General features: G+C 32.3%; 1 protein-coding gene across 3 annotated transcripts; it reads right to left on the bottom strand.

Annotated features, from left to right (window-relative positions):
- Positions 1 to 11,138: 11,138 nt before the first annotated feature.
- On the bottom strand, positions 11,139 to 15,585 carry LOC137835126 (cytochrome P450 716A67). 3 transcript variants are annotated; one of them, XM_068643475.2, is made up of 5 exons: positions 15,196 to 15,585; positions 12,979 to 13,196; positions 12,544 to 12,788; positions 11,862 to 12,249; positions 11,139 to 11,791 (listed from the first exon to the last, which is right to left on the bottom strand). In XM_068643475.2, exons 1-5 carry the CDS (start codon positions 15,455 to 15,457, stop codon positions 11,360 to 11,362), a joined length of 1,545 nt encoding a protein of 514 aa, XP_068499576.2. In that variant the 5' UTR covers positions 15,458 to 15,585; the 3' UTR covers positions 11,139 to 11,359. The 3 variants fall into 3 exon arrangements, with proteins under 3 accessions (XP_068499576.2, XP_090158633.1, XP_090158632.1); XM_090302507.1 differs by having other exon boundaries at positions 11,862 to 12,007; positions 15,196 to 15,571; XM_090302506.1 differs by lacking the exon at positions 15,196 to 15,585 and having other exon boundaries at positions 12,544 to 12,744.
- Positions 15,586 to 23,633: the final 8,048 nt, after the last annotated feature.

Below are 23,633 nucleotides of genomic sequence, written 5' to 3'. Positions count from 1 at the left end.
CAAATCACATTTAATTCATATATCATAATTTACTTATTTATTCTCTCTAATGTCAATACTCACTAGAATAGAATTATTTCTACCTAGTTTTATCATATTATATCTCTAACTATATATCATTTTTTTATTGCCAATTTGATATAACTATTTATAACACATTATTTAGATATATTTATTTTATTCATTCATCAATTATAATACTAAAAAACGTTTTTACAACATTTTAGTATAATTATTGATTAAAAAAAAGTATAAGATAAAGAATATAATTGTTAGATAAGAATTATAGATAAAAGCTATAAATTAAAATTATAAAATTTACTTTTGTTATAATTTTAATTAAAATTTAACAACTTTATTATGCTGAAATGCATAAATCCTGAAAACATTACAAAATCAATATTTAATTAATTATAAAAGGCTATACACTTTATTACTTTTTATAAATGATTCTTATTTGTTTTAAGTTTAGAAAAGTATATTTTAATTTATTTATTGTGATTGAAATATATAAAAATGAACTTTAGAAAAACATTGCTCCTAACAATTTCATGGAGTTTGCTCAAGAAGTAAAAAATACTCTCCTTTAAGAACAATTGATAAACTACTCCTTGGACTCATTTGTTCTTCTTAGTCATTTTCTATGTCATTTTCATTGATCATGAACTCTGTTGATAAAAGAAGAACATTGTTGAACTTAAATTCTTTTCCAATAGTTAGTCAAATCCCAAATATATAGAAATAGAAGTATAGAAGAAGTACAAAAAAGACTAAAAATTAGAAATTGTAAAAACAATTGTACAAAAAAGACCAGGAAGGCAAAGGTGTCCCGACAAAGCCCCAAGAAAACAACGAATTTGGATAACATAGAAAAAAGAGGACATAACACCCACCACATAAATTATTAATGAAATCAAAGAACTAAAAGCCACCACAAGCCCATAAACAAATATTTCAAAAATATAAAGAGAAATCTGAATAATATATAAAATTCCTATTATGTTGACCAATGAAAGAATCTTGCATGAACACTGAGCAGCAGCCACCCCTTGACATGAAGACCGCAGCCGTTTCCTGCAACTGACGAAACCTGTGCAGGATGATTGGTGGCCATTCCATGACCCCATAATGACTTCTAAATTTAGTTTCAATAAAGACAATATATAGGGTAAGAAAATAAAGATGAAAATATAACTTTGAAGTCATTAGGTCTTAGACAAAGAAAAATATTATTTGTTAAGAAGGATACTGTTTTATCTTACTTGTCTTATGTCATTGGCCAAATAACAAATACTAATTATACAAATGGTTGAAAAATAATTTTATTTTGCTTTGTCCACCATTCTAGAAAATTGTAAAACTTTACATTTAATTATAGTATTATAGGAAAAACTAATTTTGCTACAGAGTGTCATGGAAAATTGATTAGCTGACACATTGACTTGAATAAAAACTATGTTTTAGGTGTTGATTTTTTTAAATAAATCTTATATTTAGTCTTTCAAATTGTATTTAGTTATTAAATTATTATTTTTTAAAATTTATTTTATAAAAATTCTCGTGTTAGGCATGAAACTTAACATTTCAGCTAGACTGATACTTCAACTAACAGGAATCATCTGCTACCACATGAAAAAAATATATTATTAAAAAAAAATACAAGAAAATACAGGAGACTATACCAAAACTCATATATTAAAAATCTAACAAAAGATGATACTCAGATAATTTATACCTATTAATAAAAATTCTAAAAAAAAACTAGATGAAAGTTTATTATACCAATGAAATTGTTCTCTAATGAATAAACCATAAGTTAGCAAACTTATAAGCACATGCATTCCCTTCACAAAAAAAGTGAGAAATTCTAAACCTAATTTTCTCACATTAATTAAGACAAATGTTCCACCTATTACGAAGAATCGAAGGAATATTAGTCCTAATTGTAAATGCAGCACAAACCAAGAGAGAATCACACTCAAGCCATAAAGTAGTAAGACCAATTTTTTAAGCTTCTTCAAAGGCATGTATAATCCTATAAAATTCAGCAATCAAAGCAATCTAAATATCAAGGAAGGCAGAAAAACCACCAATAAAATCTCTCATACTCCCTTGAAAAGTACCACCACAAGTACTAAGACCAAGAGAACCCCTAGCAGCACCATCAGTGTTAATTTTAACCCAACCTGGTGAAGAAAACCCATCTAATAGGAAGAGGATGAATAAATTTGCCACAACAAGTATTAATATAAAAAAACTTAAGCACATTGGAATCAAACATATCATTCCTCATAGAGCTTTTAGATGAATTACCCACTAGGCAAGATGGTGTAAATAGTCCTGGAAAAATTAATCTTATCATCCACATTATAGAAATGAGAATTAAGAAAAATTTGTCAAACCCAACTCCAAATATGCAATACAATAGGACATTCAAAAAATAAATGTTGAATAGATTTTTTCTACCTTTTCACAAAGAATACACATAAAACATATATGCAAACCTCTCTGTTGTTGAATGTGTTGAAATTTTTCTTTAAATTTGTAAACTTATGAAATGTGATCTCTAATATTTGCACTACAAGAAAATCATGAAATAGAAACCAATTTGTAGAAACCAAAATAATTAGTTACAATAGTAACTAAATTAGAGATCATTTTATAAACTAAAAATAAATTTAGTTTATAAATTAGTTCTATTATTTTTTATTATTGTTAAATAGTTTCTAAATTGGTATCTAATTAGCAACCAAAGTTTTTGCTACCAAATTTAGAAACTAAATAATTGGTAGTTAAAACCTTAGTTGCTAATTAGATACCAATTTAGAAACTATTTAACAATAATAGAAACTAATTTAGAAACCAATTTTGTTTTTAGTTTCTAAAATGGTCTCTATTTTAGTTTCAATTGTAACTAATTATTTTGGTATCTAAAAATTGGTTTCCATTTTATGATTTTCTGATTTTCTTGTAGTGTTGGTGATAGATAATATTAATGACATTCATAATGTAATAAGTAATGATTCATTAACTATTTTCATATGTTAGTTGGAGTCTCACATCCAATGAAAATAAACAAGAAAAATATATAAAAATAAAAACTCAAAAATTTATTGTCTTAATAAGGTTTTAAATTGAAAATAGTGTCATGTTATTTTATGTAGTTGGTTCATCACTTATTTATTAAATGAGTAAATAGTTTTGTTTTAAAAATTTGTTAAAGGTTTAACTATGTTTTAAGTCCTCCAAAATAGGGTAACATTGTTTCTTTTTGTCCTCCAATTAAAAATTATAATTTTTAATCCTTTGATTTTTCATAATATTATTTTTAGTTTTTAGGATTAGATGGCGTCAGTGACGTTGATGATATGACAAACAATGGTTTACTCAATACTTGTCACTTGGATTTAATTGAGTGACATTTTTTTAAAGTATTAAAATTTTGTTACACGTTATTTGAAGGACAATACTTTTGGCATCATCTATTTGTTGTAAGAACAAAAAATAACTAATAACCATCCACCAATATTGGCTTTGGTCTCACACAAAGTGTGGTGTGCATCTCTTATTTAATATCACTTTTCATGAAGGACTTCACTGAAAAATGACAACCTGTTAAAAGCATATTTTATTCTTTGATATATATTATACCATTTTTATAATTAATATAATATATAACTAACATTTTACATTGTTTAAATCTATATTAATAATAGAATTGGTGTAATATATTTTTTATAACGGGTTAATATACGTTTTGTTCAATATTAAGCCACTGTTCTTCGGGGGTGCATAGCAAGTTTTATCCCATACTGCTATGCTGGTTGTTTTGTTAGGTTTTTGTTCTGTTTTTTGAGTTTGTTATGAGATTTTTGGATTTTTGTATACAAGTTAGGACATTTTTAAAATATTCTTTTTATTTTATTTTATTTTTTAATGATTCAAAAAAATTGAGAATATTCTTTTTATTTTATTTTATTTTTTAATGATTCAAAAAAATTAAGCCCACTCATTGTGTGTTCTTATATCAACTTAACATCATTTTTGACATTGTTTTCTTATTAAAGCTAGCTAGAATATCCACTTGTAGACGTGAAATTCTTTATAGGTATATTATAATGTTTTCTTTTATTGAACGCTTAAAACTAACTTTCTATATATTAATATCTTAATCTTAATGTATTGTGTTATGCCTTAACAGAAAGACAAATGAAAATCTCAAGGTAAGAAAAGAACATGTAATTGAAAGATGTTAAGGTCAAGGAGGCCATCAGAGTTGGTAATGTGGAAACAAGCAATCCTCCATTTATACAACAAGGACCTAAATAATCAAAACAAACACAATCAAATCTTAAACTAAAGAGAATGCATGGAAAGACAATAAATTGTGTATGGATGAGATTACTGATGTGGAATCTACAAAAATCAGTTGATTACATTCTTGTAAGAACAACTGGCTTCAGAAAGAGGGTTCAATGGACTCTGAACTCAAATCGCAAAGGGAATGAGAACACAAAAACACAATGTCTAACAAGATAAGAGAATAATAAAGCAAAGCATATTTTATACTGGTTCACCTTAAACATTAGACTATATCTAGTTTTCCTTAAGCAAACTGCTTAAGAGTTTTCACTAATCATAAGGATTGCAAAATGAGTACACAAACCTCTCCAAGTTATATCGAGTACAAAAATCTCTCCAAAGATGTTAAGGTCAAGGAGGCCATCAGAGTTGGTAATGTGGAAACAAGCAATCCTCCATTTATACAACAAGGACCTAAATAATCAAAACAAACACAATCAAATCTTAAACTAAAGAGAATGCATGGAAAGACAATAAATTGTGTATGGATGAGATTACTGATGTGGAATCTACAAAAATCAGTTGATTACATTCTTGTAAGAACAACTGGCTTCAGAAAGAGGGTTCAATGGACTCTGAACTCAAATCGCAAAGGGAATGAGAACACAAAAACACAATGTCTAACAAGATAAGAGAATAATAAAGCAAAGCATATTTTATACTGGTTCACCTTAAACATTAGACTATATCTAGTTTTCCTTAAGCAAACTGCTTAAGAGTTTTCACTAATCATAAGGATTGCAAAATGAGTACACAAACCTCTCCAAGTTATATCGAGTACAAAAATCTCTCCAAACTAAACCAATCTTAATCTCTCCTAAGACTAAGATCTCTCAAGATGCAAAGAAAAACACTTTTAGGAAGAGTATCAAGTTAGCTCACTGCGTTTATTGAACTAGGTGAAGAATTTAAAATGTTTTGATCTCAACCTGATTGATTAAATGCTCTATACAACAACAAATATGAACTTTGTATTTTGAAATTTTTCTATAAAAAATGGTATTCAACTAATCTTTCTTGTCTTTTTCACATTGAATCCTTTATATATCATTCAAAAAGATGAACATTAAATGTTGAAAACCCATCCAACCTCGAAACATTTGGCTAAGAAGACTGGAAGCAAAAAAATGATCTCAAAAGACTCTCATCTTACGGAAAATTAATTTTTGTCTGCTCTTCCATTTCTTTCTCTAGTTTTATAAACATTGTATAGAGTAGTATAGTGATACAAATCACCTTGACATGTAGATGACTAAGGACACAACATACACTTCACAATTAGGTTAGTCATCTCAACATACAAGACCAGGCTCCAACAAACCTCAATAAAGCCTTAGTAGAAGAAGAACTAGACCAAAACCAGAATATTAGATGTTCTTCCTTCTAGTCTTTTCACAAGACAATAAATTGGGCTCACTTTGGGGGTTTAAATAGAAGAATAAGCTAGAATAAGGTTCACTTAACATAAATTGGGCTTGTGCCAAGCTCACCTTTCATGACAAGTGCACCCAGGTTCAAGATTTTTTGACCTACCTTCTAAAAGGCTTCTCACAAATGACACCCCTACCCCTCTCACTCTTGCTCCCCAAGTCACTTTCTTCTATATAAAGGGTGTCTTGCCTCATGTAATTTACACATTGAATTTTGAATAGAAAAGAATCTCTGACAAAGTGTTGAATGAGTCTTGAGTGCTCTCTTTTTATGGGTCTTATCTTGGGTGTTTGTGCACTTCAAGTGGGGGCTCTTCACCACTCATCTTGGAGTCTCCCACCACTCCAAGTGGTCTGACCACCATCATCATCCATAAGCCAAATGATGTCTGATGAAATTGTTGAGTATCTGAAGTTTGTGCGTGATGGACAACAAAGTTTGTATTAAGGATGTGGCAAGTATTCTAAACTTTATTTCTTGCTCAAATTGTACCACATCAAATGTCTAAGTAGAATGAATGACAAGACAATGTCAATGATAATGGAGTTGTTAGCAGGTGCCATTGATTATGCTAAAATTCCATGTTAATTCTTTGAAGCTAAGAAAATCATTAATAAGTTTGGCCTTCATTACATCAAAATTGATGTTGGCCTAAATAATTTCATGTTGTACTATGGAGAAGACAAAGAAAAATAAGTTTGTAAGAAATGCAATGAATCTAGATGGAAAAGAAGAAAGAAGAACAAGACTCTTGATGTTACTATGAAAAAGTAAAAGAAAAATCCTACTAAAGTTTTAATATATTTTCCATTAAAGTCACGCTTACAACAAATGTTCATGTCTTCTAAAATAGTTGAGCATATGCAATGGCATGCTTTAAGAAATAAAAATGAGAGCATACTAAGACATCCGAGGGATTCTGAAGCATGGAAGAACTTTGATCTAATGAATCCTCAATTTGCTTTAGATGCTCGAAATGTCAGACTTGGTTTGGCTACTGATGGATTCAATCCATTTATGATTTGAGTACAAGTCATAGTACTTGGCCTATTGTACTCATACCCTACAATCTTCCTCCTTGGATATGTATGAAGCAAAGTTCATTCATTCTTTCCATGATCATTTCCAGTAAAAGAGCGTCAAGAAATGATATCTGTGTTGAACAAGATGCTTTGATGTCTCCAAATCCAAGAGGAAAGCTTGAAGACCTTGTCGCTGGGTGTGTGTGTTGTCTAGTTGTTTGAAACTTGTTAATTCACTCCTTAAGATGATCCAAGTTCATTTGAATCTTTTACCTTTTCAAAAGATGAGTTTTCAAAAATGCTGTTGAAATTTCAACAGGTTGAAATTTCGAAACAATAGGTTGTTTTACCTTAGTAGTTTTTGAAAAGCTTGACTTTGTTGTCAAGTCAATTCAACTGATTGTTTCGACAAAACGATTGTTTTTCTGGAAACCTTAACAGAATTATGTTAAGTGGTTTTAATATGTTTTAAATGATTCTAACTACCTTGGCTCCTTTATTAAATGTTTTTGACCACTTGGTTGGTCTATATAAAGGTGGTTTTACGCTCTTAATCTTGGTGTAAGAAAAAGAGTTTATCAAAAACAGTTTTTCCAAGATTTGAAAGAGCTTTGGATCATTCTTAAGTATGTGGAATAGGATTGGGTTGTAATTTTGAACTTTAAGCTTTGTAATACTCAGGTGTATTCTATTCCCTTCTTCCTTGATTAATGTATTTGTGTTGCCAAGGAGTGTTGTGTGTTCTTCAGGTGTTCAAGATCAACACTCTTGGTGTGGTTTGCCAAATGTAGTGTGTTTCTTAAGGGGTTCAAGGTCACTACTTTGGTGTGTGGTGTTTGTAATATGGTTTTGATTGCATAGTGGAATACCTAGTGGTTTTTGGGAACTGGATGTAGCTCTTGGTGTAAGAGTGAACCAGTATAAATTTGTTTGTGTGATTCTCTCTTTCTCTAATCTCACATATATCTATTTTAAGTTATTTTTATTAACTGCAGATAAAAACAACCGGTTGAATCGCAAAAACAACCGGTTGATTTTTTGGAAATCAACTAAAACAACTTTGTGCTTTGCTTTCCTTAGTTTCTTTCTCTGTTATTCTTCATTGACTTTCATTATACCTTCAAAGTTTTCGAAAATATTTTATAAACAATTCACCCCCCTCTTGTTTAAGGCCATATATTTTAACAATTTGATGTATGTTTAATGTCATTAATTGAAGAATTAAAAGAGCTATGAAACAATGGACTGAAAACTTTTGATTCATATAGCAATGAAGTGTTTAATATGCATGCAACTATATTGTGGACCATTAGTGATTTTCCTGGTCTTGGAACTTTATATGGGTGGAATACACATACTGGGTCGGCTTGCCCTAGGTGTAATTTTGACACTACTCCTAAGAAGATTCAGGTAAATTTTGTTTCATGAATCATCGATGTTGGTTAAATGCAAGACACAAATTTAGATTAGCCCACATTCATTTTGATGAAAGTGTGGAAAATAGAAATTCTCCTTTGCAATATCAGGAATAAAGACAAGTTGAAAATGTTAAAAATATATTTGGGAAAGAAACATAAGTCGAGGAATTGGGGAAAGACAACGCAAACATCACCAACCTATTGATGGCCCTCTACAATGGTGAAAATATAGTATATTTTTTTAACTTCCTTATTAGGTAAACAATTTATTGCACCACAATCTAGATGTTATTCACATTGAAACAAATGTATGTGATAATGTGGTGTATACATTATTGAAACAAGGTAAAAAAAAATCAAAAGGACAACCTAAAGGCACGAAAGAACTTAAAAGATTTGGGTGTTAGACTTGATCTTTGGCCGGATGAAAATAATAGATATCTTTTTGCTATATATACATTGGCAAAAGAAAATAAGCATATATTTCTGACAACATTAAAGAACATCGCTACTCCAGATGGCTACTCAAGTAACATTAGTAGATTTGTTGATGTCAAACAATGTAAGCTTGAAGGATTGAAAAGTCATGATTCATATGTATGTGGGCTAATACAACTACTTTAGGAATGAGTAAGACATCCTAAGGAAGTGTGTTATGTTTTGATTGATTTGTTATTTTTTAGAAACTTATGCAATAAAGTTTTAAAAGTGGATGAACTTAACCAACTACAAAATAGAGTTGTTCTCACATTATGTCACATGGAGATGTTATTTCCTCCTACATTTTGTACAGTCATGGTTCATTTTATTGTGCATTTAGTGGAAGATGTCAAGCTTGGAGGACATGTCCAGTATAGATGGATGTATCCCATTGAGAGATATTTAGAAAAATTTAAGTCTTATGTGCGTAACAAGGAACAACCAAAAGGCTCAATAGTTGAAGGCTACATGGTTGAAGAGTTTTTCACCTTTTGTTCAAGATATTTAAAGGAAATTGATACTGTATTTAATTGAATAAGGCGTGTTAATGATGAACCAGACATTATGTCATCTAGTGTAAGCACTTTGTTTCCACCAGTTGGAAAACCAATTGGGTCTTTTACTTACTGTACTAGACAGAGTGCTTGGGGCTCAGTATTGGAGCTTGGTGCACAGGGTGAGTAGGTCAGCTCGACTATTGGGCCTAGGGTGCGGGTCATGAATTTGGCCTAGTTTTATTGGTAAGCCCGTTGGGCATAATTAAAATAATCTTTTTATATGTTAGTATAAGACTACTAGTTAAGAGTATTTTTGAACCTAGGGGTAGGTATAATACATGTGGTGCCTAGGTCAAGTAAATGTTTCTTTTGACCTAAGTATGTGTGTTATAGGGCACATAGTGGTTAAGTTGCATGCATGGTAAAGAATAACGTTGCACCATGAGTAGGGTGCTCACGTAAGCAGAATATCTCCCTATTGGTGGCGCCTAAGATGGTTGTTCTGTTATTATTTTATGCTCTCCTTAGAGATAAAATTCTTTTCTGATGTAGCCCCTTCAGAGAAGGCACCCATAAACATAATGTTTTCTTGTTGGGTATGCTCTCAGTTGATATTAGATTATCATGAGAGAAAGTTGTTACAAAAGATAAGGTTTGAAAGGGGGTTGAGAATCCAGGTAAACGTACGTTGTTTCTGAGACTGAAACTGAGTACTTCTTAAATTCTAGTAAGCTCTTACTGACTTGATCGTCAGAGTGTAATCAACAGGTAAGACCTCCTTTGTTTCAGCGGAGCCGCGTTTCAGTGCAATAAGACGTAGAACAGATTCCAGAAGAGGCAGACCGGGACTAGAGGTTGTCACCAAGGTCAACCACGAGGAAGTCAACCGACAAGAACGCTTACTTTTCTTTATCAACAAAGGAGAAGTTACAAGCATATCATCATATATTAACTAATTATGCCAAGTTGACTCTTTTCTTCCGTAAGTACTTTAAGTTTATAACTTATTATGATTCATCTGCAACTAAACTCTAACCATGTAATTATTATTTATTTAATTTAGAGAATTTAAAGACATTATACGAAGACAATTAAGAAGTTATATACAGTCATCCTCAGTGATAAATATGAGGGTTCATAGAGAATTTGCACAAAGGTTTTCTCATCATGTTGAGCGTGTGAATGAAAAAATAAAACTTTCTTAACCTAGAAAAGAATTTCTATGTTGAGTGTAATTAGAACCTACATAATAAATTTTTAAATATTTACAACTAGTATGTCACCGCATTACTTATGATGTTGGGTGAAAATATAACTGTCATAATAAGTCTTTACTATGTTAGTTAAATTGAGAATTGACATATTAAATTTCTTCAAAATTACAATTGGGTCACTATGTGACTTATTATAACAGGTGAATTAGAACCATCATAGTAAGTTGTCATTGTTATTTTTACACTAATGAATATATATGTCTTCAAAGAACCGATTTAATTCTTATATGTAATACAAATTTTAGAAAAACTTAAAATATTCGATTTCAAGAAAGACATTAAAAATCAACTACTAATCATGAATGACTACAACACTTGTTTCAACCACAAACAATTCACCAAAGAGACCTTGTCATGTACAAGTTTTTTTATCATAGTTCATAACCCAAAATCATTGCTTCCAATAAACTTCTCAATTTCATACTTGGAACAAGACATTGTTGATTTATATCCACTCTCACTGCACTGGTTTATTGTGAAATTAGGAACAAGCTCACTGGAACAAATTTAAAAAAAAATACAAAGAATGCTTAGAACATCACACGCATAAATTAGAAACTTATGGGCTATCAAACGGTAAAAGCTTCTGATCAACGTCAAACAGTTTGCAAAACAAAAGTATATCAAACGTTTACCATCATATGAACCACAAACTAGAAGACAAACACCTTTAACAGATTTAATTTCCAAGTAAAAATATCGACAGCTAAAATTTAACCTTGTGTTGTGATTGTAATTTAAAACCTTGATGAATTCATGCGGATAATAGTAATATAAAAACGTTGGTCTCTATCAATCTTCCTGAAACATTATTACATTATAAGTTTTTCAAGAGTAAAATATGAACCAAACAGTACAAGATCATTCTTATTTATTTATATTTCCACTTTATGTAGAATGAGATGAGCACCATATTGTGGTTGAAGAGTAATCGCGGTAATTGGAGCATGAGTATAGCTCGAAGAGAGTTCAAATGAGAAGCGTTGTAAAATCATTGACAAAGCAATCTTTGCTTCCAAGAAGGAGAAGTTTCGTCCAGTGCATATCCTAGGACCCCCTCCAAAGGGAATTAGTGAAGCTCTGCCATTTGTGGCCTTTAGAACTCCTTCAGCAAATCTCTCAGGTTTGAACTCCTTAGCATCATCACCCCATAGCTCACAATCATGATGAACCAAAATTATTGGAATGGAAACTTGCATTCCAGCGACTAATGATAGATTTCCAAGTTTCACGTCTTTAAGAACTTTTCGAGGAAGACCAATTACTGGTGGGTATAGCCTAAAAACCTCATTTAAAATCATGGGAACCTGTTGAAAACATATTCTTAGTAACGGCTTAGAGCTTGCTATTCAATATCAAATGATAATATGAACTTACAATCTTAAGGTGATTCAGTCCATCAAAATCTGGTTTATGATTGCCAAAAACTTGTAAGACTTCTTCCCTTGCACGTGTTTGCCAATCGGGGTACATACTTAATAATATCATCGTCCAAACAAGCAAAGATGAAGTGGAATCCTGCCCTGCAAAGTAAAATAACTTGCATTCCTCAATAACATCTTCAATATTCAATCCAACATTCTTGTTGTTTCCATGTTCTTGAATTTCCTTGTGATTTGACTCGAGAAGTATGTCTAACAAGTCATTTTTAGTGGCTTCACCAGCCTTTAGTGCTTTCTCTTTGTTATTAATAATATCCATAAGTGAAGCTTTTGTTTCCTTGTCAATTTCCTTCATCCTTCTATGGGTAGTAGTAGGTACAAACCTACAAGTGAACATAACAATCCTGTATTATTCATGATCTACGGTTTTTTCAATGATAAAGATACTTCGATTTTCCAAGTTGAAATAGAGACATATCACATAACATGTCACAGTATTTGGTAAAATGGTTGTTGTAAACAAGTTTCTTTGATTCTTAATGATAATAAGTACTGTTTTCTAATCACAACATCCTTTTAGAAAAGATTTGCAGGTTTGGTTTAGTTAAATAAAGATCACTCCAAAAAGCTTGATCACTTAAGCCTACCAAGTAGTCAAATATACACATTATTCTTACCTCCATCCAGGGATGTAAACTTTATACACAAGTTGCGCTGTTAGTTCACTCTGCTCTTTTAGGAGTTGAAATATTCTTCTTCCTTCTTCATAACTACTTCCAAATGCTGTTCGAGAAATAGCCTCACTAGTCAAATTCTGAAGGAAAGGCCATACGTCCATTTCACTTGATCCATCCAATGATAACATTTCCTCCCATTTGCTAATAAGATCATCACAACATTTGATGAGTACTGGTAACATATCCTGAGGTGTATTAAAATATTCAAACTTCACATCATGTTACTTGTAAGAAGAGAATACACTTTTGTGGAGGAATTTTTACATGGAAAACAAAAATAGGACACATGGGCAACACAAATAACTATGTCTTCCTCACGTTTCCGAAAGGCACATTAGTTATTATAAGATCTATATCTAGTAATAAGAAACTAACCTTCAACTTCTCCAAATTGAAAACAGGAGTAATTATCTTTCTGTGCTTCCTCCACTTTTCTCCCTCGTGGCTTACAAGGCCAGGAGTTAGTAACCTGACTTGTGGATTCAGATAAATCTTTTGGAAGTCAAATGTCTTGTTAAATACATCTTTGATTAGCTCTGGATCAGTAAGGATCACTCTTGGTGCCGGTCCAAACCAAATAAAAGAGTTTTTCCCTACATACCATCACCCAACAATACCAATACGCTCAAATTAAATATGACAGGGAAGAGTAAAAAAATCAAGAATCTAAAAGAATAGACAACTTTGTGTGTGCCTATATCTTAGCCAAAAGTTGTTAAGATTAAAGAATTAAGTCGTGTGATTTTTTAAATTAATCGTGTGATGATAGAACCAATAGCAGAAATTAAAGAAAATAGAATTGTCTTTATTAAAACCTTGGAAATCAGAGGGAACTCCTCTGTACAATGCGATAGAAGGACTCTGAACAAAACAAAAAAACAAGACCCAATTCTAAGGATCAGCTCCTTACTCAGAAACACCAGAACCAATTACTCGTCTCATTGGTATAAATATCGCACACCATATACAAGGCTTCTAATTCATTTGTAAAATTTCTAAGCATATATACTCCCCAATGATGAAACTAAACAAACATAATAACACAATGCATGTGGGACTGCAAAATGATAGGTTCCAGACTGATATTCAAATAGAGTGATACAGAAAGAGAAATCACTCCTTACAATCTTGAGACAAATATCTCAGAATAATCTACCAACATAGAGCGAAAACAAAAAAGGGAAAAACGATAGAAAAGAATGAGTATTTTCCAGTTGGTTATTTTCTCTGGTCACAACTTACTTTATCATATAAAAATCTTGGTTTACCATCTTATGTTCCTGAATGGCCCATTTCAGAAAACGAATTCATCATATAGTGAACAATTTTCATATAAAGACATAATATATTTACAGATATAAGTTTGGTATCAGTCTGAAGTGTCTCCCAGAGATTTCTTTGTACTGTTGCAAGTGTCTCTTCAACTGCAACTAGTTAGAGTTACAGGTATTGATCTATAGTCTAAATGCGTAAAAATAACCAATAAACTTTGAAATACTAGCTTATCAATTAAATCCACTTAGCTACTTTGTAGCTTTTGGAGTGTACTCTGAAAAGTCACAGGTTAATTACTTACGTACGAGAAAGGTGTCGAAATTATCTTTCACGAGATGTTGGGTAAGAGAAAATTAGAGTGGCATGTACATAGAATTGAATTGGAAAAAAATTTAAAAATAGTGAACTTACTTTACTGTATTATTTTCAAACTCTTTTAACTTATTTCCAGGTAAACATTATTTGTTCTCATCTGTATCAAACATAACTCGTTGAAAATCATTCTACATACATATATGTAAATAGAGAAAAAAAATCATCTAGTACATTTCAGAAATATTAAATTGCAGATACTTTATTTACAGTACCTTATGTGACTACTCTTGCCTTTTCAGTATCTCAGGATAGAGAAAAAATTGATCTCTCTACCTTAAGCTATCATAATCCGTGACATGTTAATCTGACAGCAGAAAAGCACAGCATGCAAAGCTATAATGAATCTATAAACAAAAAGTTAAAACATGTTTATTACAATTTCATTGACGTTTTATTTTAAAGAAAAATGATATTTTGATAACTCTTATAATTTCATACAACTTTTGATCTAATAAGTTTAGAATATATATAATAAAAATAAATTTATAATTAAATAATATAAAAAAAATATTAAAATAATAGTATTGAGAATTATAATATAGGTGTATTTATGGAGTTGTCCATATATCATTACCATATTCTAAATATGTCACGAAAGATACTGGGTAAAATATTCAAAATTCAAAAATTTGAATCTCATAATTTTAGTACAATTTGAACATAGTTTTAAAAAATAGATATAATAATTTTTAAAAACTTGAATTTATTATATAAATGTGTATTATAATTATAAAATAAAAAATAAATCCTTTTACCAAAAAAAAACCCTACCATATTCACATAAAACTCAATCCACACATTAGTTGGAGAAAAGAAAAGAAGAGCTGAACTAAGAAGTACATAACAACAGTTGCAAAAAGACATTACTAGAATGAACGATGAGCATATTTTATTTATTTATTTATTTATTTATTTTTTTATCAGCATGAACGATAAGCATACCATGTGTGTTGATACTGTGACGGAAAAAGGGGTAGACACGCTGAACTATGTCGTTAGAGAAGAGATCCATGGGTTTGGAGAAGGCTTCCTTTCTCATCTTGGCAAACTCATTGGTGTCTCCAACCAAAAGCGTATATGGATTCCCTTGAAGACCTTGCTCTCTGAGAAGCCTTTCAAGCCTCTTTGGAGTGAACCATAACCAATTTAGCATCATCCATGCCCATATCAGAACCAATATCAAAACCAGTATCAGAATCAGCATCAGAATCGTGCTACACGCTGCTTTCTCTCTCGCAGAGTTTGGTGGAACATATAGTGCTTCTTTGGCTTTGATATTCCTAGATATCCTCCACAAATAAATGGATTATCTCTTTCTAACATTTCTTTTATCTATAATTATTAAGTTATTATGTTTTCTTGTGTTCCTAAGATGTTATTATTACATAACAGGAACTTAGTACATGTTTTAATTTAGTACTTAAGAAATAATTATCTTGTATTCCTAAGATGTTATTATTACATAAGAGGATCTTATTATGTTTTGATTATTTAAATGTAAAAAATCTTATCATTCTTTAAAAATATATTACAACCTTTCTACCGCTAATATATCCTTGGTCTGGAATCAAGGTTTGAAATTTAAGGAACAAAGAAAGCTTCAATTACAAAAATCCCACTTAAAAATAAGACTGTTTCTTTCATTTTTTTTCTAACACCCCATACAAAATATGAAAATACATTTTTATCCTTCTTCTGTCACTTTCATATTAATAAATTATGAAGTTACTAAATATGAATTGGTCCATGACTAGGACTTGAAACCAAGCCCCAAATAACATTACAAGCAAACTGCAGCAGCCAGGATTTGAAGTCAAGTCTTTCCAGTGACCAGAGGAAGCATTGACCACTAGACCAGACAAGTTCTTTTGTCATATTATGATTTTTATTATACTTATACATATTAATATAATTATTAATAATAATAATAATAAAATAAATTATATTTATATTATTAATATTATTTATATTATTAATATTATTCATATTATTCATATTATTAATATTATTAATATTTATTAATATTATAATTAATATTATTATTAACATTATATTCATATTATTAATATTATATTCATATTATTAATATTATATTCATATTATCAATATTATATTCATATTATTAATATTAATTTTGATATAAATATACATTTAGATATTTATTGTGTGTGTATAGTAGTTTTATTTGACTTGAGTAATATTACTTTTATCCGGATATAGATAGATAGAGAGAAAAAGGAAGAGATTATATAATATTAATATAACTTTAATACTATAAATACATATATATTGATTAATATATTTCTTTATTTAATCATTAATTTTTTAAAACTCATGGTTAAATTTAAATTTACTTTCATATTATATATATATATATATTAATATAAAATTATTTGATATCTTATTTTCAAATATAGGTTATTATAGGTAGTTGTGAAGTTTTTGTTAGATGGCTATATAGGTGCTTGTATCTTACACTTCTTTTCTGATTTGAGATTCTTGTATAAGGATTGAAATATCCTTAAAATGTTTCCTTTAATGAACTTAATTAAGTCAATATGATCGTAAAATAATAATTAATATGATAGTTGATTTTAATGTAATAGGTAATATAATGACTATGAGTATGACATATATTAAATGTGATTCATACTAATAGATAATATAATAAATTATGTTTAGATTCAAGTAGATTATAGATAAATTAAATGTGATTCATATGTTAATATTGTTAGTATCATTAATATTGTTAGTATTATTATTATTGTTAGTATTATTATTGTTAGTATTATTATTGTTAGTATTATTATTGTTAGTATTATTAATATTGTTAGTATTATTAATATTGTTAGTATTATTAATATTGTTAGTATTATTAATATTGTTAGTATTATTAATATTATTAGTATTATTAATATTGTTAGTATTATTAATATTATTAGTATTATTAATATTGTTAGTATTATTAATATTATTAGTATTATTAATATTGTTAGTATTATTAATATTGTTAGTATTATTAATATTGTTAGTATTATTAATATTATTAGTATTATTAATAATAATAAGTATAATAAAAATCATAATAAAACTAAAGAATTTGCTTGGTGTAGTGGTTAAATTTTCTTTGGTTGCTAAAGGATTGTTGAAGAAACCTGGCTTCGAATCCCATTCATTGCTAATTTTATTTTATGGTGCCAATATTTACATACGGAAAAAATCTGTATGTAATTCGCGTTTTTCTTGTAGTGTTTGTAACTCGAAATGACTTACTAGAATGGGTGCGTAAGGTCACATTTGGTCTTGGTTTTATAGTAGTGATTTTTATATCTGATATCGTAAATGGAAGATAAGATAGAAAAACCTTTGTGTTGTTAGTTTGTGAGAAGGGTGGAGTATAGAAAATACAAGTCTGATGTGGATATGAGTGTTACAAGTACAAAAAATGCAATTGTCCATTTAAATTGCAGGGTAAACCTTATAAAAAAAATGTAGGTTGGGTATTGAAGGTATTATGTGGTACTCATAATCATGATGTTGCTTTCTCATTAGTTGGTCACCCATATACTGGTAGATTGAAATCCCATGAACATGCCATGGTTGTTGAAATAACAAAGAGTTTAGTGAAGTTGGCGAACATTTTACTTACTCTGAAAAAGAAAATAATAAATACAATGTCTCAACAATTAAACAAGTGTACAACTATAGATATGCATATAGAAGATCAATTAGAGATCCTATAACTAAATTGCAACAGTTAATGATGTTACTTGACCATGACAACTACATTCATTGGACTACGTGTGAGTCTTCCAATGTTGTTAGTGCTCTTTTTTGGACCCATCCTGACCTAGTTAAACTATTGAATGCATTTCACGTTGTTTTCTTGATGGATAACACTTACAAAACCAATAAATATAGGTTGTTCGTTGCTTGAGATTGTAGGCGTCCCATGGGACTTACTTTCTCTGCTACTTTTGTTTTCTTAGCAAGTGAGAGAGAAAACAATTTCATATGGGTTGTTCTCATCGGTTGACCTCGGGTTGACTAGAGTGACAAGCTCCGCTTCTAGTTTGTCTCCTCTTGGTGAACTGGAACAACGCTACGCTGAGACAGAGGGGGCTCTACCTATTGATCACACTCCGACGATCAATTCAGTGAGAACATACAAAATAAGTAATTAGTTTCAGTCTAAAGTACTAAGAAACAACATACCTTAACCGGGAGTCTCAAGCCCCTTTTATAGTTATCCCTTTAACAACTTTCACCCACGAGAATATAATATTAATTGAAAGCATATATAACAGAAAGATATTCTGCCTACAGGCACCTTCTCTCACGGTGTTAACAATAGAAGAGAATCTCGTGCACCTTTATTCACGGGTGCTCGCTACTTAATTAATAGCTTTACTCATTTAACTATCGGCTTTATACATATATTCTAACAGTTTTTACATATATTAACATATATATTTGACTAACAACTTTATATATATTAACATATATATTCAACTCAATATTTTCTCTACTTTAATTATTCCTCACTGTGCTTACCATTAAAATTGGGTCGAGCTCATGAACCGCCTTTTGAGCCCAAAGTCGAGCCGACCATACCTAAATGCTTGGACGAGGTCTCGGGCACTCCTATCCAGTACACAAGCCCCACAGGCTCAAGTCGAGCTTGATACAATCTAAGTAGACAAGAAGATGACCAATGACTGAATAGAGCATTCAGGTTATGAGCAGTCATCTCAACAATCAAGTCAAGACCCCACCAAAGATCTAACGAACCTCACTAGAGGAAGAACTGGGCATAGACCAAAACACCAAATGTTATTTCTTCTGATCTTCTTAAAAATAAAACATGTTGTAAATAATGTGGGCTCTCTTTAGGGGTCCAAATAGCAAGATAGACTAGAGTAAGGTCATTTAGCATAATAGGGAGGGTGTGCTTATAATTTTAGCTTGTGTCTAGCCCTTTACGAAGGAAGGTTGCCCTACCTTCTAGATAACCCCCCTTGGCCGCCCCTCCCTTTTCTCCTTTCTACCCTTGGCTCATCTTCTTTTCCAAGGCACCCATTCCTATAAATAGGGTGCATTGCCTCATGTTATGACACATTAAAATTTGAAATAGAAAATAAACTATGCACAAATTGTGAGTGAGACTTGTGTTCTCTCTACTTTGGTCTTATCTTGTGAGAGTGATAGCTCTTCAAATGGCGGCCCTCATCACTTATCTTGGAGATCCCATACACTCCAAGTGGCGTGTTTCTTCCATTTCTATCTTCATAAACTTTCCTATCCTTCATCTTTTCTTTCATTTCCATTATGCCATTTCACTTTAATTATCTTCTTTTATGCTCTTTCATTTCCACAAAGCATCATCATCTTCACATATCTTTTGTTTTCCTTTTTTCCTTTGAAAGTGAACCTTCACACTTACTTAACCACTTGGTTAAGTTCGTGTCCAGTGGGGATCTTTCCTAGGTCTCACACCATAATTGCTAAAATTCAAATCATAAACAAAGTGTCACCATTAAAATGGACAACTCTAAAATCAACTCACATTAGAGCTTGACTTGGCAAATAGGCTTTCTAGCATTTGGCGGCTAACAAAACGTTTCCTCAGAGAGTAGGTGAGGTGTGGTTATCGAAGCGTCCATGACAAGACATCTCACCACACTGAATCTGAGACGTCCATGTGGCACGCACTTCTATGGCCAAGAAGAGTTGTTGCTTCATTTTCCCTTTTAAACGCTAAAAATCCATTTCTCTTCTTACTCTTCACACAACCTTCATTTCTTAGTACTTGTGCGTTTTTCAACCCTCCTCTTCACCAAAAATATCTCTTTTCGCACCTTTTCTTTCCAATCAGCCATCAGAACAGGTATTTTCCTTCCACCAATCTTTATCGTCGAATACTTACTTATCTTACCGATTGCATCGTCTGAACTGGAATTTTCTTTTGATCCATTTTCTTTGCCCTGAACTGTGCTCGTATCTGGTTTGTGTTTGTGTTGTGCTCTAGATATAACTGCAATGAATTACAATGCCATGTACCCTTGGGCCAAGAAGGAACTTTTAAATGAAACCTCTTTCTATACTACTCGTGAACGTATTAGGAATTTTAGAAAGAGTGGTTGCTCCTTTGGTAAGAAGCACGATAGGTTTGTAAGAATAGCAGAGTGTAGAGAAGATGAGCCTGTATGTTGTGATGAATCCTCGAACTCCGAAGGTCCATTATGTTTCATTTACGCCACCCTTTTTAATAAAGTCCTTTTGCGTCTTCCTTTTTCGGTTTCTGAAAAGGAATTGTTAACCGAGCTCAATGTAGCTCTTACACAGCTACACCCGAATAGCTAGGCATTCATTCGTGCCTTAACTATTTTGTGTTCACAACTCGATATTTTGCTGACTGTGGAAGTTTTACTTTACTTCTTTGAGGCCAAGCATTTGGGTCACCAATTATGGATATCTTTAAACGGTGCCCCTAGAAGAGCTTTGCTCACGCTCTTCCAGTCTTCTAACAAAAATTTCAAGGGCAAGTTCCTAAATATCCGAGCTAACAAAGGAGATTCGACCCTTCTGGACGAGTTTCCTTTATACTGGACCCTTGAGCCAAGATTCCAGGGTGCTCGGTGCCTGGACGACTACTCCCCAACAAACCAAGGAGTACGCGAATTCTTGGCGAATCTGAATGTTGTTTTTGACACTTCCTTCCTTCTGAACAAAGACTACCTTCCTGGTGTTTTGAAAGCCTATACTGGTGCTCTTCGTTTCCTACCTTTGGTTACATAAACTCCATTATTGTGCTTAATCACTTACTTGTTTTCTTTCGCAGAAAGGATGTTGTCCGACATTGGCAAATCGCAAATGGCTGAATGTATCAAAAAGATGAGAATTGCTACCAACCTAATCAAGGATTCTCCAACTCAAAAAAGGAAGGCCCAATCGAGGTCGCTCCCACTCCATTAGATGAGGACGAGCACACCAATTTGCGCCTTGTTTTTAAGAGAAAAAAGACGTGAAGCCGCTCCCCCCACTAAACACTCCAACTTGGATGGTCAGACTCCACATCAGGAGGTCGTCACCATCCAAGAAAGAATTTGAAGAAGGAGATGTCACACAAGCAAGAAAATGCCACCAAGACACCATAAGTTTACAACGGAAGTCCAAGAATGCAGGGTCAGAGATGGAATTGGTGAGAATGTTTGTGATTTGAAACTTTGCAGGGAGATGAACTAAGCTTATTTTATGTTGTTGAACGTAGTCTCTGATAAAATGGAGGTGAAGTTTGAAATGTTTGGTGCGTGAGTGCATTATGGGATTGACACTAACTAGGACAACACCCTAGTTGTCTAAAAATTGTTGGGGTTGAGAGATAGGTAGGTGCAACTCATGTAAGAGAGATTGCAACCAAAGAACTTCAATGAGAACTGCAGCAATGCTTCGATATTTTGCTTCTGTGTTGCTACCCGATTCAACTTGCTGCTTGTGAGAAGACTAGGCAATGATGTTGTGACCATAAAAGACATAGTAGCCTATGGTGGATTTGTGGTCATTAGGGTCACTACCCCAGTTAGCATCACTGAAGGCACGAATGGTTGGACAAGAACACTGTTGAATAATCAAACCATGGGTGCGAGTACCAGCGAGGTAACGAAGGATGCGTTTGACGGCTTTTCAATGATGATCTTGTGGACTATGCATGTATTGGCACAACTTGTTTACAAGATATGATAGTTCAGGATAAGTGATAAGCACGTACTGGAGAGCACCGACGACTGACCGAAAGAGAGAAGGGTCATGCATGGCGGAGGAGGCATCTTTTTGAAGATGAAGGTTAGTTTGCCTGGGTGTAGGAAGAGGTTTGGCTACATCCATTTTTTAGCGTTGAAGAAGGTTTGTGATGTATTTTTGTTATGATAGATGGAGACCACCATTGGGTAGATGCGTGACTTGCACACTGAGGAAGAAATGAAGTGGGCCAAGATCTTTGAGAGCAAAACATGCACTGAGATTCGAGACGAACTGCTGGATTGCTGTCATGGAAGACCCTGTAATGATAATATCATCCACGTATATTAAAAGGAATATGGTGTATGTGGAATGAAATTTAACAAACAAGGATGTGTCACTTTTGGTGGAATGAAAACCAAAAGATTGAAGGGTTGTACTTAGCTTGTGGAACCAGGATCGCGGAGCTTGTTTTAGCCCATATAGCCTTTGTGTAGTTTACAAACTAATTGTGGAGAATTGGACACGAATCCTGGTGGCTGAATCATGTAGACGTCCTCCTTGAGATCTCCATTCAAGAAGGCATTGTTGACATCAATTTGGTGGATTGGCCATTTAGCTGAGATGGCATGAGACAAAACAAGGTGGATGGTAGCAGGTTTAACAACTAGGCTATAGGTGTCAGTGTAATAAGTCCCAACAGTTTGGTTGAATCCCTTGGAAACTAACCTGGCCTTGTGATGTTGGAATGAGTCGTCTGCATTGTATTTTTTTTTAATAACCACTTGCATCCAACAGTTTTGGCACCAGCAGGGAGAGAAGTTAAGGACCATATATGATTGTTGAGAAGGGTCGTATATTCATCAGTCATATCTTGTAGACATGGGGGAGAAGACATAGCTTCTTTGATGGAGGTAGGGATGGGTGAAGTTGTGGTGGCGTGAAGCAGGAAAGTTTTGGGTTTGAAGATACCAGCCTTGGAGCGAGTTGCCATGGAGTGTGTATTTGCAAGACCATTTTCAGTTTGTGAGAGAGGCATTGAGGGAGATGGTAAAGGATCAGGAACAGAGGAAGACAATTTCGTGTTGTTATGTGAACCAGGCACATGCATAGCAGCAGGTTGATGAAGAACAATAATATGAGGATTGGAGCAGTCAAATTCAGAGTGCATGGTAGGGGTGGGGGTGAAGTTATATTCAGGTATATTGTAAGGGAAAATATTTTCATTAAAGACAACATGTCTAGACATATATATCTTACCATAGGAGAGAGATAGATGTAGCCCCTATTTTGTAAGTTGTAACCAAGAAACAAACAACATGCAGATTTAAAATCCAATTTATGTTTGTTGTAAGGCCGAAGTAACGGGTAGCAAGCGCAACCAAAAGTTTTTAATTGAGTGTACTTTAGTGCAGTGTGAAAAAGTAAAGTATGGGGAGATTTGTTCAGAAGAACAGGGGAAGGTGAAATATTGATTAAATGTGTAGCAGTAGTAAATGCTTCACCCCATAATTTTATGGGTAAGGAAGCAACAACAATCAGGGTTAAACCCATATCAGAGATGTGTATGTGCTTGCGTTCAATTGATCCATTTTGTTCATGTGTGTGAGGGAAGGTTAAGAGATGAAAAATACCATGCAATT

The sequence above is a fragment of the Phaseolus vulgaris genome, chromosome 5 (genome assembly GCF_051622355.1).
Source record: "Phaseolus vulgaris cultivar YP4 chromosome 5, ASM5162235v1, whole genome shotgun sequence".
NCBI classification, from domain to species: domain Eukaryota; kingdom Viridiplantae; phylum Streptophyta; class Magnoliopsida; order Fabales; family Fabaceae; genus Phaseolus; species Phaseolus vulgaris.
This window is presented reverse-complemented; position numbering and strand designations above follow the sequence as displayed.